The sequence below is a fragment of the Bubalus bubalis genome, chromosome 18 (assembly GCF_019923935.1).
Source record: "Bubalus bubalis isolate 160015118507 breed Murrah chromosome 18, NDDB_SH_1, whole genome shotgun sequence".
NCBI lineage: Eukaryota > Metazoa > Chordata > Mammalia > Artiodactyla > Bovidae > Bubalus > Bubalus bubalis.
This window is the reverse complement of record NC_059174.1, coordinates 43103483-43121250: the sequence shown is the minus strand read 5'-3', so window position 1 is coordinate 43121250 and position 17768 is coordinate 43103483. Positions and strand designations below refer to the sequence as shown.

Sequence of the window (17768 nt, the reverse complement as noted above, 5' to 3'; positions counted from 1 at the left end):
GAAAAGGTCAGTTTTCATTCCAATTCCAAAGAAGGGCAATGCCAAAGAATGTTCACATTACCCTAAATTTCACTCATTTCATGTGATAGCAAGGTCATGCTCAAAAATCCTCCAAGCCAGGCTTCAACAGTACTGAGAACTTTCAGATGTTCAAGCTGGATTTAGAAAAGGCAGAGGAACCAGAGATCAACTTGCCAACATTGTTGGATCATACAAAAAGCAACAGCATTCCAGAAAAACATCTACTGCTCTATTGACTACACCAAAGCCTTTGACTGTGTGGATCACAACAAACTGTGGAATATTCTTAAAGAGATGGGAATACCAGGCCACTTTTTCTGCTTCCTGTGAAACCTGTATCCAGGTCAAGAAGCAACGGTTAGAACCAGACATAGAACAACGGACTGGTTCCAAATTGGGAAGGGAGTATGCAAAGGCTGTATTGTTATCCTGTTTATTTAACTTATATGCAGAATACATCAGGTGAAATGCCAGGCTGGATGAAGCACAACTTGGAATCAAGATTGCTGGGAGAAACATCAATAATCTCAGATATGCAGATGACACCATCCTTATGGCAGAAAGCAAAGAGGAACTAAAGAGCCTCTTGATGAAAGTGAAAGAGGAGAGTGAAAAAGCTGGCTTAAAACTCAACATTCAAAAAGTAAGATCATGGCATCCAGTGCCATCACTTCATGGCAAATAGATGGAGAAACAATCAAAACACTGACAGACTTCATTTTCTTGGGCTGCAAAATCACTGCGAATGGTGACTGTAGCCATGAACTTAAAAGACGCTTGCTCCTTGGAAGAAAAGCTATGACCAACCTAGATAGCATATTAAAAAGCAGAGACATCACTTTGTTGAAAAGGTCCGTCTAGTCAAAGCTATGGTTTTTCCAGTAGTCATGTATGGACCACAAAGAAGGCTAACCACCAAAGAATTGATGCTTTTGAAATGTGCTCTTGAGACTCCCTTGGACTGCAAGGAGAGCAAACCAGTCAATCCTAAAGAAAATCAACCCTGAATTTTCATTGGAAGGATTGATGCTGAAGCTGAAGTTCCAATACTTTGGCCACCTGATGCAAAGAGCCAACTCATTGGAAAAGACCCTGATGCTGGGAAAGATTGAAGGCAGGAGGAGAAGGGGATGACAGAGAAGGAGTGTTTGGATGGCATCACGGACTTGATGGACATGAGTGTGAGCAAGCTCCAGATGGTGAAGGACAGTGAAGACTAGTGAGCTGCTGTCCATGGGGTTGCAAAGAGTCGGATACCACTGAGCGACTGAACCACAACAACACATAAAGAAGTATTTCTTTTCCTCTAAAGATGCCCAGGAGCTCCTCTCAGCTAGCTCTCAGGGTGGGCTGAGGTGTCTTTAACACCAGGCTACCTTTTCTTGCTCTTCTCCCTTTTAATAAAAAAGAAGCAGTTCAAGAAGGCAAAGGTGTTAGGCTAGATTAAATAACAGATTTTGGTTTTCAATATATTCACTTTAATGTGTATGTCCCCATAGGACAAAGTAACATTGGTTTCCACTTATTGTTATGACATAGTTGAGTTTTAAAATAAAGTTTGTTAAAGTGGGTAATTTTAAAGAAGACTCTTAAGTCAATAATAGTACAAGTGACAGGGACTTCCTTGGTGGTCCAGTGGTTAGGATTCCATGCTTCCACTGCAGGGGGTGCAGGTTCAGTTCCTGGTGGGGGAACTAAGATGCCACATGCTACACAGTGCAGCCAGGAAATTAAAAAAATAAAAAATCGTACAAGTGACATGCGTATGTGACAAATTGTAAGGGCGATTCGAGCTTCAAGGTAGTAGAAAGAGATGACAAAAATCTGAGAGTAGCAGAGAATGACTGGAGTCAGCAGCCCTGGACAGTGATCTCAGCCGCTAATGGCCAGTGTTCCCTGAATCACTTCACTCCTCTGAGCCTCTATCTTCTCACCTGTTAAATGGAGATTATTTAATTCTCTTATTAAAGGTCCTGAACCATATTTGTAAACTTTCTGGCTAGTGAAGAGGTTCTATTATTGACAACTTTATTATTCAGTTCAGTTCAGTCACTCAGTTGTGTCCGACTCTTTGAGACCCCATGAATCGCAGCACGCCAGGCCTCCCTGTCCATCACCAACTCCCGGAGTTCACTCAGACTCACATCCATCGAGTCGGTGATGCCATCCAGCCATCTCATCCTCTGTCGTCCCCTTCTCCTCCTGCCCCCAATCCCTCCCAGCATCAGAGTCTTTTCCAATGAGTCAAGTCTTCGCATAAGGTGGTCAAAGTACTGGAGTTTCAGTTTTAGCATCATTCCTTCCAAAGAAATCCCAGGGCTGATCTCCTTCAGAATGGACTGGTTGGATCTCCTTGCAGTCCAAGGGACTCTCAAGAGTCTTCTCCAACGCCACAGTTCAAAAGCATCAATTCTTCAGCGTTCAGCTTTCTTCACACTCCAACTCTCACATCCATACATGACCACTAGAAAAACCATAGCCTTGACTAGATGGACCTTTGTTGGCAAAGTAATGCCTCTGCTTTTCAATATGCTACTTAGTTTGGTCATAACTTTTCTTCCAAGGAGTAAGCGTCTTTTAATTTCATGGCTGCAGTCACCATCTGCAGTGATTTTGGAGCCCCCCCCCAAATAAAGTCTGACACTGTTTCCACTGTTTCCCATCTATTTCCCATGAAGTGATGGGACCAGATGCTATGATCTTCGTTTTCTGAATGTTGAGCTTTAAGCCAACTTTTTCACTCTCCACTATCACTTTCATCATTATTAGCAGTGGTAATAGTATAACAAACGTAACAGTGACTTGCCACTCCTGGTTCCCTCAAACGGAAGCGGTTGTTTTCAAGACCCAGCGTGGGGGTGTGTGTGTGTGGGGGGGGGACATTTCCAGTGCAATGAATTAATTATTGGGTGACCGACAATGCTGAAATTAACTTGGTACTCACTTCTGACACGGAGAAAGGAAGTTTCTGTATCTGACGCAGTTTCCCAAAATACCTGTCCCAGATGTTTAAGATTCTTCAGCCTTTGTATTAAAACAGTCCTTTCAGAGAACGCCTTTTCTCGTGCTGCGTCTTGGACCCAGCAATGATGATGAACTTTTATTTATTTATTTTGACGTTTACTTGGTTTTTGCTACTATTTGTGTTAAACTCTAGGACACCCACTAATGTATCTCCCTTTTTGGCTTGTTTAGAAAGCAGACTGTATCGTGTTCTACCCGTGGCGCCTACCGCGACTGCCAAACGCAGCAGGAACTGCCCAAAGGTGTCCTTTGGTTGGGGGAGGGCGTAGGAACTTCAGGACACCTGACAAGAGGGGCGTGGCCCCACCCGCTGGGGGGTTTCCGGCTCCAGCAGCCCAGTCTCCTCACCTTGTCTGCCAGGCTTCTATGGCTGGAGTCCACCGATCAGCTGGGGGTGGGCGAGAGAGCGTTGCGACCCCTATCGCCAGGGGCTCCTTCCGCTGTTAAACTACTCGCTTTCCTACTGCGCAAGCTAAGCGGTTATCCACCACTTTTGTTGCAATACCTTCGACCAGCTCGAGAGTGATAGGGACTCATCTTGCAGTTGAGAAATCTCAAGTTTGAAGTGGTGGTTAAAAAGGGCAGTTGTCGAATCTCTTGGGCAGGAAACCTTTTCTGGGGATTTCTCCTTGGGTGGACCTCTCTCTTCCTGCCATCCGCGACCCCCAGCGGATCTGCCTAGTTTCTGCAACGCGGGTTGGGGGACTGGGGATTGATCACCGAGCCAATCGGTTTGAGTTACCCGCCAAGGCCATCGGTGGCGCAGTCAACTCCCCAGCGTCCCGGACTGGGCCCTGGGGGATCCCGCGCTCCTCCCGCGCCCTCGAAAAGTGGCGTCGAGTCTGGTCACTGTCCCCGAGGCATGCGCTCAGGAGCCTTAGTTACACCCACGCGCTGCATTTACGCCCACGGTTCCAGAAAAGAGGCTAAATCCCCAACCTGGGTCTCGCTGCGAGACGCCCCTGCGCCCCTGGGCTGAGGCTGCAACCGCGCCCAGATTAAGCCCCTGAGGCTGGGAGGGGGACAAGTGAAGAGCCTAGGGGCTTGAGCTCGCAGCTCCGCCAGCTTCGCCGAGGGCTAGTGCTGCGCTCTGCCAGTCCGGAGTCGGGGCGGGGCCGGGGGCGTGGTCTCTGCGGGCCGCACCAGGTCTGCAGGGCTCCAGGCCAGGCCTCAGGCGGGGCTGGAGGTGGGGGCGGCCGCGAAGGCGGGGCGGAGGCGGGGCCGGGCGCCTTCTGGGACCAGCGCGCGGCTGAGCTTCGGTCAGTTCTGCGCTCCTGTGCCGCCAGCATGACTGACGCGCTGCTGCCCGCGGTCCCCCAGCCGCTGGAGAAAGAGGGCAACTGCTACTTTCGGAAGGTGGGCGGTTGTGGGCGGGTGGGGAGTCCGCGAGCTCCAGATCTTTTTCCTTCCAGGCTGTGGAAGGGGCTGCAGAGCGCGAGGCCGGGGTGGAGCAGGCCGGAAGGGGGAGGGGGCGCATTGGCCTGGGGCGCTCTCGGAGGAGGCTCGCGGTGAGGGGTGCGGCGGCGGTGCACCCGGCGGCCAAGAGCAGGTGACTTCCGGGGCTGGGAGTGGGGGGACGTCCGGGCCGCCTCGCGCAGGTGCCGGCGGAGGACTGGGCCAGGAGGGGCTCTCGGAGTCGCCCCCGCCGGCCGTCCCGCGCGCTTGGGGAAGGGACGGTTCCTCGAGCGCTGGCACCCTTGGCGTCGCGGCGCGTGGCGACGCGAGCCCAGCTTCCACCCGAGCGTTTGGCCGTGGCGCGTGGAAGGGGAGCCGCTCAGGAGGGTTGGCGTCCCCTCTTTGCCTCCAGAATGCTTCCAGTGTAAGCCTCTTGAACTTTTTAGTGGGCGGGAGGGGACCTCGGGCTTCGTCTCCTTCTCTGCGCGCGGCAGACCTGAGGGCAGCGGTCTCCCACCCTTTCCACTTTACGCTAAAGCGGATTTACCCGATTGCTGGGGAGACCTGCGGCGAGTGCGGCTCCTCGGGAGCTTGGTGGCCTCTCTCCCTGAAGTTAACAGTTCGTAGCTCAGGCCCTCAAAAGAGGCCCAACCCACGGAGTGGGGTCGCTGGGATGCCGGCAGGTGGCACGGCCTGGGCTACAAAGATGTTTTTGAATCCGCAGTCACGGGGACACCTTCCATCATTCCTTGTCTGTCCCAGCGAGTCTAAAAATAGCCTTTGGGGCTTGGCCAGGCGGGACTGGGTGGGTTGAGAAGTTGTGTGTTTTTTTTTAATAACTTCTATGACCCAAGGCAAAGGGCGTAATTATAAACAGGGCAGTGAAACTGTTTCCCACAAAACAATCAATTCTTAATTGTTCCAAGCCTAATGATCGAGCCAGTGAAAACGCTCTGGGCGGCTTCCTCCTTCTCCCTTGACTCTGCCTCGGGGCTTTTTTTGCTCTCTGGTGAACAGCAGTGTCTCTCTGGGGATGGGCAGGAGAAGATTCTGGGGACCGGTGAGGACAGAGTTGGAGAAATTCTTTTTGGTTAAATTGCTTTTAGCATTAAAAAAAAAGTAATTTTAAGGTGTATTTAAGTGAAAAGATGTCATCATGGAATTACAGGATTAAAACTTCTAATTATGTGTGGCATTTGGGACAGAGAATCCACAGGCAGTGGAGTTACTGAAGGAGGCCAGGCCAGGGAATCCTGAGATCTTAGCCCTAGGGCCTCAGACCCTGACTGCCACCCTCCTCCCCTCCACACCCGCCCCCGCCCAGAATTGCAGTGTAGCCTCCAGCCAGTGGCTTCCCCCTTCTGAGACTTCATTTCCTCCCCAAATTGTTTGTCTTCTGAACTGGTGGATGTCTGGACCATCTGGGGGAAATGACAGAAGTAGGGGCAGAAGAGATGGTGAACACCTGCCAGTGTTATGTTCCTTGGTCTTCCAGAACAGGTTTTCCTGGGGAGGATATGCATAGGACAGGGTGGAAGGCCAGGGAGCTGTGAACGGATGCAAAGCTTGAGTGTTTTTCAGGTGAGGTTTCTCCAGTGGTAGATAAGAGGATCATGGGTGCGAAATACGATAAATCACTGGTTTGCAATTAGAAACATCTCTTCTGAAAATGAGACCTTGTAATGATCATTGTGTTACATCATACTAGTCCAAAGAATGTTCCTAGTACAAGGTTAATAAAAGGCATCGATTGGGAACCTTCCCTGAGCAAATGCTCCTTGAACGACAGGTAGACCTTCTGCAGGTGAAGGAGGGGAGGAAGAGCCTTTCAGGTAGAGGGAACACTGGTGAAGGCACTGGATTGTGAATACTTGTGAGTGAGCCCTCAGGGGTGTGGAGGTGTAACGGGGAACCAGGCCTTTCGGGGGTCACGCATCCTGGATGCAGGGAAAGGGAACCTGGGGACCTATCAAAGTGCTTCATTCAGGACCAGACGTGTGAGATCTGTGTCACAGAAAGACCACTTTGAAAGCTAAGAGATCAGTAGGTGAGTGGTGGGGGAAGAGGCCAGGGTGGAGCCAGGCAGGGAATGTGGAGAGTTAATCCTCATTGTCTCTGTCCTACTCTGATAGGGACTACTGATGACTTTTCAGTAACTTAAAGTACTAGGTAAACACATCCTCACCACCTATCCTTTCCACCAGCTTGTACCCCTAAGTCAAACCTGGCATCCAGACTGGAGGCAGGGATCCCAGTGGGGGCTGTGGAATGAAGAGGGCTTGAGCAAAGGCAGTCAGCAGGGATCGGCAGAACGAATGGACCGGAATATGGTGGGAAAGGTGCTGCTCAGCGGAGTCCAGAATGTCTGCCTTCAGTGTCTGGGGGGATGGTCAGGGGCCTCACTGAACTGGGGTAACCAGCAAGCTGAGGTAGGGGCAGTGGACTTGAGGCCCCCAAGAGTTATCCGAGTAGTGGTCCTTGTGGGGAGTCTACTCAGTGGACCCAGCAGCCACGAGAGTACTTGGGCTGGAGTTGCAGCTTTGAGGTGCCCCAACGAGGAATGTGGTGGGATATTGTGAAAAAGGACCCAATATAGAAGAGAAGAGTACCTTCACTTAAGGGACAGGCAGAGAGATGGTAAACAAGCCCAGATGGTGACAGTGTCAAGGCAGCTGAGAGAAGATCTTTCTAGTAGAGAGATGAGGGTGGCAAGTCAGAAGAGCCCTGGAAAATCCTGGATGTAGTCCTTTAGGGGAGTGGCCCTAAACTGTTTTGGCACCAGGGACTGGTTTCATGGAAGATAATTTTTCCACGGACAGGTCCGGGGGTGGGGGTGAGAGGGGGTTCAGGGGGCAGGGCATAGAGATGTTTTGGGGATGATTTCATTTATTGTGCACTTTATTTCTATTATTATTACATCAGCTTCACCTCATATCATCAGGCATTAGATCTCAGAGGTTGGGGACCCCCTGCTTTAGGGGGTTCTGGGTAAATGAGTAGGTGGAGAATTGGGGGCAAAAGTCAGTGTTGGGGAGTACAGAGGGGGAAGAAGCGCAGACAAAATAGTTGCTGGAGGGGTATGGGAGAGAGAAGAAGGCAGGTTTGTTTAGAATGAGGAGGGAGGTCTAGAGACTTTTGAAAGCTGAGAGTAAAGACATTGGGATGGGGTGATGTGTGAAGATTCGAGGGAGAGAGAGACAATAGCTGTGGGAGGTCCCAGCAGGCGAGGACTGGAAACAGCTGGGACACATACTGAGTGGATGAGCCAACTGGGGGCAGGGAGTGAGGCCCCCGAGACTGGGGTGTTCAGGGCAGGCCCCTCGTCCTGACTTTGGGGATTTTATGCACACTTACCGGGTCAAATTAGTTTCCGGTCAAGTCAGACTTCTTCATTCTTATTCTGTTTATCCTACCTTCCCTCTCTTTCCTCCTTTTTTTTTTTAAAAAAAATGATTTATGGAACTCCCCTGGTGGTCCAGTAGTTAAGACTCTGTGCTTCCAACGCAGGGAGTATGGGTTCAATCCCTGGTTGGGGAATGAATATCCTATATGCTGTGTGGCACAGCCAAAATTAAAAAAAAAATCATTTGTTTATTTGGCTGCACCATTTCTTAGTTGTTTTATATGGAATCTAGGTCCCTGACCAGGGATCAAAGCTGGACCCCCGGCACTGGGGGCCCGGGGTCTTAGCCACTGGACCACCAGGGAAGTCCCTGTACTTTTCTTGAACGTGCCATTCTATTCGGTTCGTTCAAAAAGCATTTATTGTGTGGCAGCGAGCTGTGAGCCTGATGGCTCTCAGGTTTTGGGGTACACTTGACCCTGACTCATTGTGGCTTCTGTGGCCGTTCGTGAGTGAGTGAAAGTCGCTCAGTCGTGTCCGACTCTTTGCGACCCCGTGGACTATGTAGTCCATGGAATTCTCCAGGCCAGAATACTGGAGTGGGTAGCCTTTCCTTTTGGGGACCTCATTTCCTGGGATAGCTCAGGCCATGCCTGACTAGACAATTAGCCTCTTTTGCTGTAGTTCAGAGAGCAGGATGTGGGGGGTGGGAGTACATGGTCCATATTCAGAGCTGAACTGTGTAACGTGTACACAAAATGAAGATTAATTGCCCCAAAGTCCTCTCTGCCTGCTGGTCCTAGACCAGATGTATGAGACAATCCTTGCAGAGAGGGAGGCCCTCTGGCAAGTCAAGGTCTTCCTGGGGTTGTGCGGGATGTGGCTATACAAAGCTGAGGACACGGATTCAGTTTGGCCCCAGGTCAGACATGGACACCCCCAGCACAGACCCTGACCCCCTGGGTGAGCAACCTGGGTGGGTGGGTGGGTGGGAGTGTCTCTGAATTAAGAACATACAGAAAGTACTGAATACTTTCTGGGTTGTCACATGTTACAGTATGTTTCTCTCTTCTCTGGTTTCTCATTTTTTTCTTTCTTTTTTTAAACTAATATGTTTAAATGGAGGTACAGTTCTATACAAATAATTAATACATTACTTTTTTAAAAGAAGGACCCGTGGAAATGGAGTTTCTTTTTCCCAGACAGATTTCTATGCTCAGCCTAACGTGTCTTGGAAGAATGTGTGTTTTGGCCTGGAGTTAACGCAGAGTAATACACGTTACCAAGACACTGTATCCTGAGAGCTGGCCCTGTCTCTGGGGCTCTCTGAGGCCCATAATCCTAAAACTCACAGGAAGATCTGTTCTTGGCCAAGAGAAAACCAGCTGGAGAAAAATCAAAGATGTTTCCCAAGGCTGTTGAAAAGACCTAAATGAAAGGGCTTAGCAGTATATGGAAGAAGAGAGTTGGTACAAAGTACAGCATTGTGAGACCTTATCTCTGCCTCTCCGTCCTCTGGGAACACTAATGGCCTGAAATGAATTTAGCTCCATTGTTTTTACCCAAGAGCTGGAGGAGAAGTTATTTCTTATTCACAGAAGCCTCCATTCTGGACAGGGCTCCAGGGTTCATTGTGCCCTGGTTTATGGGCCCTGTTTACTCTGGATTTCCTCTAGGATCCAGCAGAGAAGGAAGGATAATATATATATATTTTTTTTTATCCAGTGGCTCCTCTTAGGTCTTCCTCTGCACCATTCATCTTAATGAAGTATAATTTCCTGTTAGACATGTGTATGCTTTATCTGTCCACATCTGCGTAGGGGAACACGTGCTGAGGAGCCCAGGCTGGGTCATGGGGTTCATCCACTCCATCTTTACTGAAGGGTGATGATATCTCTGCAGGTGTTTGAACCCACCCTTGGAGCTTTTAATCCTTCCCCCAGTGTGGGTGGGGGAAGGAGGAGGTGTAAAGGTTTGTGATGCTATCTGCTCCCCACCCCCCACCCACCACCCCACCATGGTCTGAGCCAGATCCTAGAGGCCAGGCTGGATCCAGGCTGAATACGGCCTTAGTGAGGGTCTGACCAGCTTCACTGGTGCACACCAGCAGCCCAGGGGGCGTGGTTGAGCAACATCTCCTCACCTTTCATTATGGCTGGGAGGGGGTCCCCCTGGCAGAAGCAGGATTTTAGGTGACTCAGAGGAGAGTCAGCACCATAAGCTGTAACACTGTAAATGTCTCTTGCCTCCTGGGGCTATTTGGACAGATTCCAAGCCGCCACCTGATGATACAGAGCATTGGCTTTAGCCTGATCACCACTTCCTCCTTTGGCCCAGGTACTGGAGTCCCATGACGCAAAGGCTACCTTGGAGGTGGCCATAAAGGACAGCAGAACCACAGGTGCAGTGCAGCTCAGCCAGACCGAGCATCAGACTGAGTGTCTGCAGAGCAGGCGGCAACGGTTGCCAGCCTGGGGCGAGCTCTCCTGCCTGCAGCACCAGGAACAGGGGGAGATGCAGGTCCCCCTGGCCTTGCTAGTCAGAAAATTTTTTTGCCGTAGAACATTCCGTTTCTGTTGGAGTCTAAGAAGAGAAAAGGACAGGGGATCAAAAACTGCCACTTCAGAAGTAGTTTCTTTTTCTCCAGTATTACTGTATTAGAAACATAACAGGAATTCCCTGGTGATCCAGTGGTTAGGACTCTTTGCTTTCACTACTGAGAGGAGCCAGGTTAGATCCCTGGCCCTTGAACTAGGATCCTATATGGCAATGGATGAAAACAAGCAACAAAAAAAGCAACAAATTGTTTTGAAGAAAGGTAATTACAGAAGTGTACAAAATTACGCACATACCAGCCCCAGTCTAGATAAGAACTGTAAACTAATAATGAGTATATCCTGTGTGTGTGTTAGTCGCTCAGTCGTGTCTGACCTCATGGACTGTAGCCCGCCAGGCTTCTTTGGTCCATGAAATTCTCCAGGCAAGAATACTGAAGTGGGTAGCCTTTCCCTTCTCCAGGCGATCTTTCCGACCCAGAGATCCAACCCATGTCTCCTGCATTGCAGGTAGATTCTTTACCGTCTAAGCCATCAGGGAATACATCCTACCAGTTGAAATAAATGGGTCATTGGTTGGGTCTGAAAATACATTTGACTCGCAGAAATGTTGTGATCACGAATCTTGGTAGAGTGGCACACACTTTGTACCCACACAATAGGTGTCTATAGATTTGTAGAAGTGACTGAATAATCTCATTCAGGATTATAGCTACATTTCGGTTCATACTGTGGCCCCTAACCCCGTGAGGATGGATGGGGATGCTGGAGGGAGGCACCCGGCAGAGATCGTGGAAGGGCAGGAGGCCTCTTTACAAGTGCCAAGTTCATGTTTTAATTTTTATGAACGTGGAAGAGGTAGATTCTGTTCATCCAAACTGCCCTGAATCTCCAGTGTGGTGAAAAGTTAAATTAGATGTATTTTTTGTGTATTGCAGGGTATCGCATGCTATTTCTGTGCTTGCTGGTTGTCAGTTTCTGGCTAACTTATAAACAAACAATTGTGCTTTCCAGAGCTTGGTGGTTGAGTGAGGGATTGCATAATCCTAGGAAGAAGTGAGAAAGTGAGAAAGGCAGAGAAAATAACTTCGCGCACTAGAGAGGCAGCCAAAAGCACCCCGTCTTCCATGCCCTGTGTGAGGGTCTCTAATCAGGAGACCCTGCGTGGTCACCCTTCACTCAGTCTCACTCCTGACCTGGAGACCCCAAGTTCACACTGTGCCCTCAGTTTGCTGGAAACATATCTGCATGTGTGAGTTTTATCTTTGGCTGTGTGGAAGAAAGGCCTCACTGGTTCTCTGGGGGGTGGGGGGAGCCAGGTGCCAGGCACTGCCTAGAGCAAGTCCCCCACCCTCCCTCCACCCCCCGCCCCCAACTTTGGGGAGGAAAGATTCCTCCAATGCCTCTGTATCTGCCTTCCCAGTGACCTGGCCTGTCTGCCTTTTCATTGTCAGTCTCTGCATGTGTAGGTTGAATAGCCTTTCCTTTCTTCCAAATCCACTGCCTCTGGTGTTTGCCTAGGTCCTGCTCTTTGTGTGTGTGTGTGTCTGTTTTTACTTGTTACTTTTTTGAGGGGTGGGGGAGCCACGCCACACAGGGTGCAGGATCTTAGTTCCCTGACCAGGAATCAAACCTATGTCCCCTGTAGTGGAAGTGCAGAGTCCTAACCACTGGACTGCAAGGAAGGCCCTAGATCCCGCTCTTTCTTTTTGTTTGTTTGTTTGTTTTTGGTTATGCTGGGTCTTCTTTGCTGTGCGCAGGTTTTCTCGAGCTGCAGAGAATGGGGGCTACTCTTCGTTGCAGTGCAGAGTCTTCTCATTGTGGTAGCTTCTCTTGTTGCCGAACACAGGTTCTAGAAGCACGGGTTTCCGTAGTTGTGACCCATGGGCTTTAGTTGCCCGAGGCATGTGGAATCTTCCTGGACCAGGGATTGAATTGGTGTCCTCTGCATTGCTAGGCAGATTCCTTGCCACTATACCACCAGGGAAGTCCCCTAGATCCTGCTCTTAAATACTTGTTTCCCAGCGAAACAACTTGATTGTCCACAGAGGAGATGTGCATGTATATTAACAAATAGAGTTTTTAATCTGGATGAACTTACTCTGGTTAGGACTTTTTCTTAGCAGCGGTTACCAGGAAATCTATTCCCAAATGGTTTAGGCAAATAACCACACTGTGTATGGTTGTCGTCGTTCAGCCACTCAGTTGTGTCCAACTCTTTGCGACCCCGTGGACTGCAGCACACCAGGCTTCCATGTCCTTCACCATCTCTTGGAGTTTGCTCAAACTCATGTTCAGTGAGTCAGTGATGCCATCCAACCATCTCATCCTCTGTCATCTCCTTCTCCTGCCTTCAATCTTTCCCAGAATCAGGGTCTTTTCCAGTGAGTCGGCTCTTCGCATTAGGTGGCCAGAATGTTGGAGCTTCAGCTTCAGCATCTGTCCTTCCAATGAATATTCAGGGTTAATTTCCATTAGGATTAATTTCCTTCCCTGTTAGCTCAGCTGGTAAAGAATCTGCCTGCCATGCAGGAGACCCCGATTCGATTCCTGGGTTGGGAAGATCTGGTGGAGAAGAGATAGGCTATCCACTCCAGTATTCTTGGGCTTCCCTGGTGGCTCAGCTGGTAAAGAATCCGTCAGCAATGTGGGAGACCCAGGTTTGATCCCTGGCTGGAAATATCCCCTGGAGATGGGAATGGCTACCTGCTCCAGTATTCTGGCATGGAGAATTCCATAGACTATACAGTCCATGGGGTCACAAAGAGTCGGACATGACTGAGCGACTTTCACTTTCACTTTCCTTTAGGACTGACTGGTTTGATCTGGTATGGTACATTCTTACAATGGAATTCTACTCAGCAATTAAAAGGAGCAAACCACTCATAAGTACAATATGGATGAATCCCAAAGCAATCTATTGAGCAAAATAAGTCAGACACAAAAGAATATATACTATATAATTCCATTTATACAAAGTTCTAAAACATGCAAAAGTCTAGGATGATAGAAACCAGAGTCTTGGTTGCCTTGGGGATGACAAGAATTGTCTATATTCTGATTGGAATAGTGGTTATACAAGTGTGTGTGTGTGTGTGTGTGTGTGTGTGTATACACACATATGTATATGTATATATGTATGTATATGTGTGTGTGTGTATTTTTGTCCAAACTCATTGAGCTATGTACTTTAAAATCTGTGTATTTTATTATGTGTAAATTGTACCTCAACTTTTATTATTTTTAATTTTATTTATTTTGGCTATGTTAGGCTTTTCTCTATTAGAGTGAGTGGGGGCTACTCTCTAGTTGCAGTGTGCAGGCTTCTTATTGCGGTGGCTTGTCTTGTTGGGGAGCACAGGCTCTAGAATGCAGGCTTGGTAATTGGGGTGCACAGGCTTAGTTGCTCTGTGGCATGTGGAATCTTCCCAGATTAGGGATCAAACCCATGTCTTCTGCATTGTCGGGTGGATTCTTTACCACTGAGCCACCAGGAAAGCCCTCACTTTTTAAAAAATGGTGTAGGCAAGAAAGGGAATGCATTTGACTCCTGGAACTAAGAAGTCCTGAGGAATGGCTTCAGGCCAGGCTTGATCTAGGGCTCAAATGCCACCCAAGACTCAATTTCTCAGTTCTGCTCCCCCAGATTAGCTCTGTTTTGGGGAAGGCACTCCCCCGCTCTGTAACGTGGCTGCAGCTGCCCAGTCTCAGCATCTTCCTAGATTCAGGGCTGATGGGGGAAAAGGAAGGCCCCTCCCTGGTGGGCCCTGGTTATCCTATGTCAAGTGCTCAGTTTGAATCAGACCCGAGGTGAGTTTGGTTTTCCAGTTGGCCAGGCATGAGACAGATGTCCTTCCCCTTGGAAAGGAGGTGTGGGTGCATGAGTTTACCAGCCTGACTGTTATGGGCTACAAGGTGGGAGAGTGGGAATTGGGTCACTGTGGCCAAAGGGTGTGTGTGCGTGATGTCAGGCAGCCCTCAGCCGGGAACCATGAGAGGGAAGCCTGGGAACTGGTAGATGAGCTGTCCCCAGATCCCCACACATTCCTGCTGCTCAGACTCAACTCAAGAGTGGCAGAAAGCACATGGGCTTAAAGTCTCTCTCCCATCCTTACTGTGTCCAGCATGGTTTTTAAAAAAATATTTATTTCATGCAAACTCTTGGTTTGGGCAGGTGGGATCTAGTTCCCCAATCAGAGATCAAACCCATGTCCTCTGCATTGGGAGCATGAAGTCTTAACTAACCCCTGGACCACCAGGGAAGTCCCCTGCCTTTAACATCTTGAGTAGCTCACTCACCTTCCAAGCTTTAGAATCGTGGGGTCCAAGATGCTGTACCAGAGCCCACATGGGCTGTCCAATGTATGGGAGACCCCAGTAAGCTAGTGAGAAAGCTGAACTTTCACTCCATACTTGCTTTTCTCGGGTGTGGGCAGTTGGACTATCCTTCCGTGTGTTGAGATGAACGCCCTTGCCCAAGCCTTAGTCTGGTCAGGAAACTGACAGACTCTGTATAGTGGACAGAGTCAGGTTCACTGTAAGACTTATAGACAGTGATCCTAGAGGCCAGAGCAGTTCATTTGCTCCCCCCACCCCGTCCTCAGTTCCCAGGCCAGGCCAGTCTGACAGGTGCTGCCTAGGTCCTGGGCACAAGCCTGCAGTCCAGTTTGGAGCAGTGCTTCCTCCTGTTGGGATCCAATGAAGAACTGAGGCGTGACTGTGGGTCCCCACTAGCAGAGAGCCCCTGTGGCAGGGGCCCGTAGACAGCAAGCAGCCTCTGTGATTCCAGGGCGTCTTTCTGACAGTCTCAACCCAGATTCATCTCTCAGGGCTCTGGGTAGTTTCCAAATAGTCCTGTGGGCGTGTCTGGTGTTTCCACCAGGCCCAGCATTCCTACCTGTCAGTAAGAAGTAATGTGATTTGGGGTCCAGTCACTCAATCAGATCTAATCCTAAGCATTCCTATGTCTTATCTGGAAACTTGACCCCACATCTGTGGGCTGGTTAGGGCGTAGCCATTCCAGGCCTGCCAGACCCTGGGTGAGGTATGGGAGCAGGAAAAAGTTCTTATCCTTGAGCTGGAATGGCTGCTTATCAGCTCTGGGAATGTCCGTAAAGGAATTAGTTATTAAGGCTTCTCTGTAAAATAGAACACAGCCTTGGTGAACCATGTAATTTTAAGTCAGATCAAGCCACCCCTTCATAGTAATTTTGGGAAATAGAAACGAAAGAGGCCTGCAATTATTTTAGCCCTGTAATATTGTTAGCTTAATATTAAAGACATTTTCATCTTAGGTCTGATTTTCTGATTTTTATTTTCAATCAGGGGTCATTTAATGGTGTGAAAGATGTTAATTTTAAGACTATTCCAAGTCAGATTGTGACTGTCTGTGTAATTTGAATTTGGAAGCTGCATGGGGGACAGGTGGGGTGGCCACCTGCTACATTGCTGTTGTCTAGTTGCTGAGTCATGTCCAGCTCTTTGCTACCCCGTGGACTGTAGCTCCCTAGGCTCTTCTGTCAGTGGGATTTCCCAAGCAAGAATACTGGAGTGGGTTGCCATTTCCTTCTCCAGGGGATCTTCCCAACCCAGGGATTGAACCTGCGTCTCTTGCATTGGCAGGCAGATTCTTTACCACTGTGCCACCTGCTGTGATGGGAGAATGAGAAATCTTTGCAGAAGGAGACATGTAACAACTCCTTTCTGACTCAGTAGTCCAAAGGTGGCTAATATGGGAATCCCTGAGAAGCCTGGGGCTGCAGATAGCCCATTTCTTCCTTCTTGGGGTCAAGGCCACGGGTGTGGCTTGGGCAGAGGTGTGGGCGGCTAGGTATGTGCAGGGCTGCAGTGCCAGTGACCAAGCGGTGACGCAGAGAGAAAGGGCAGCCACCTCGCCCAGTGCTGCCCACCAGCCACTCCCGGGCTGTGAGCGTAAGCCCCGTCAGCGGGCAGAGCTCAAAGATATGCTTTAGAAAGGAACCTTCACTTAGCTCTCTGGGCTTCTATTATTACCTGCTGGAGTGGGAAGAACACTATTAGATTAAAAGGAAACTTTTTGAATCACTTTGCTGTCCACCTGAAACGAACACTATATAGTAAATCAACTATAATTTACCAAACAAAAGGGGGGAATTCCTTGGCAGTCCAGTGTTGAGGATGTGGCTTCTCACTGGGGTGGCCCAGGTTTGATCCCTGATGGGGAACTATGAGCCCGAAAGCTGCTCAGACAAAAAAAAAAAAAAAAAAAAGGAAACTTTTTTTTTCTGATATTAAACTTTTCACAATGAAACATTGATTATAATCTAGGGACTTTCCTGTTGGTCCAATGGTTCAGACTCTGTGCTCCCAATACAGGAGGCATGGGTTGGATCCCTGGTCAGGGAACTAAGATCCTGCATGCTGCACAGTGAGGCCAAGAAAGAGAGAGCAACTGGAGGCTGGATTTGGCACATGGATCTTAAAAAAAAAGGGGAAATTTTTTTCCTGATATTGAACTTTTCACAGTGAAACATTGATTGTGAACTGAATACCCCAGGAAATAATGGACAGAGAACACAGACAATTCTCCAGAAAAAAACAATTTAACTGATCAATAATATAAGAAAAATGTTGTTTACCTTCACTAATAACAAATGCAAATTGGGAGAATAGGATACCTATTTTTTATATATCAATTTGGCAAAGATTAAAGATACATATCAACTCAACAATAAAAGACAACTTGGTTTAAAAATAGGCAAGAAACCTGAATTGCTCTTTCTCCAAAGATATACAAATGGCCAATGAGCACATGAAAAGATGTTCAGCATCGTTACCCATTAGGGAAGTGCAAAGCAAAACCACAGGGAGATACCACACATCCTAGGTTGGCTATAATAAAAAAGTGAAACAAGATCAGGAAAAAGTATTGAGGAGGATAAGGGTAAATTGGAGTCCTCATCTACTGCTGGTGGGAATGTAAGATATTGTAGCCACTTTGGAAAAGAGTTTGACCTCAAATGGTTAAACGTAGAATTAACCATATGATGTATGACTATGGCATAGGAGAATTAACCATATGACATAAGAGAAGGGAGTGACAGAGGATGAGATGGTTCAATAGCATCCCCGACTCAATGGACATGACTTTGAGCAAACTCCAGGAGATAGTGAAGGACAGGGAAGCCTGGTGTGCCGCAGTCCGTGGAGTTGCAAAGAGTCGGGCATGACTTAGAGACTGAGCAGCAACAACCACCATATGACACAATAGTTCCACTCTTAGATCTATAGCTAAGAGCAAGGAAGACGTTCATTTACATAGAAACTTACAGGGAAGTAAGCAGCCCTATTCATAAGAGCCCAATGTCCTTTAACTGATGAATGGATAATGAATGTGCATATCGACTGGAGTGTTAGGGATAAAAAGAAGGGAAGTACTGATACATGCTGCA

The 17768-nt window shown here is 48.5% G+C and overlaps 1 protein-coding gene across 1 annotated transcript in view; it reads left to right on the top strand.

Annotated features, from left to right (window-relative positions):
• Nucleotides 1–4245: 4245 nt before the first annotated feature.
• Nucleotides 4246–17768, top strand: part of RHPN2 (rhophilin Rho GTPase binding protein 2) — a 69160-nt gene continuing 55637 nt past the window's right edge. Inside the window, exon 1 of the mRNA XM_006061385.4 lies at nucleotides 4246–4401. Coding sequence (XP_006061447.1) covers nucleotides 4333–4401 — 69 coding nt within the window. The 5' untranslated portion in view covers nucleotides 4246–4332. The remainder of the gene's footprint in view (nucleotides 4402–17768) is intronic.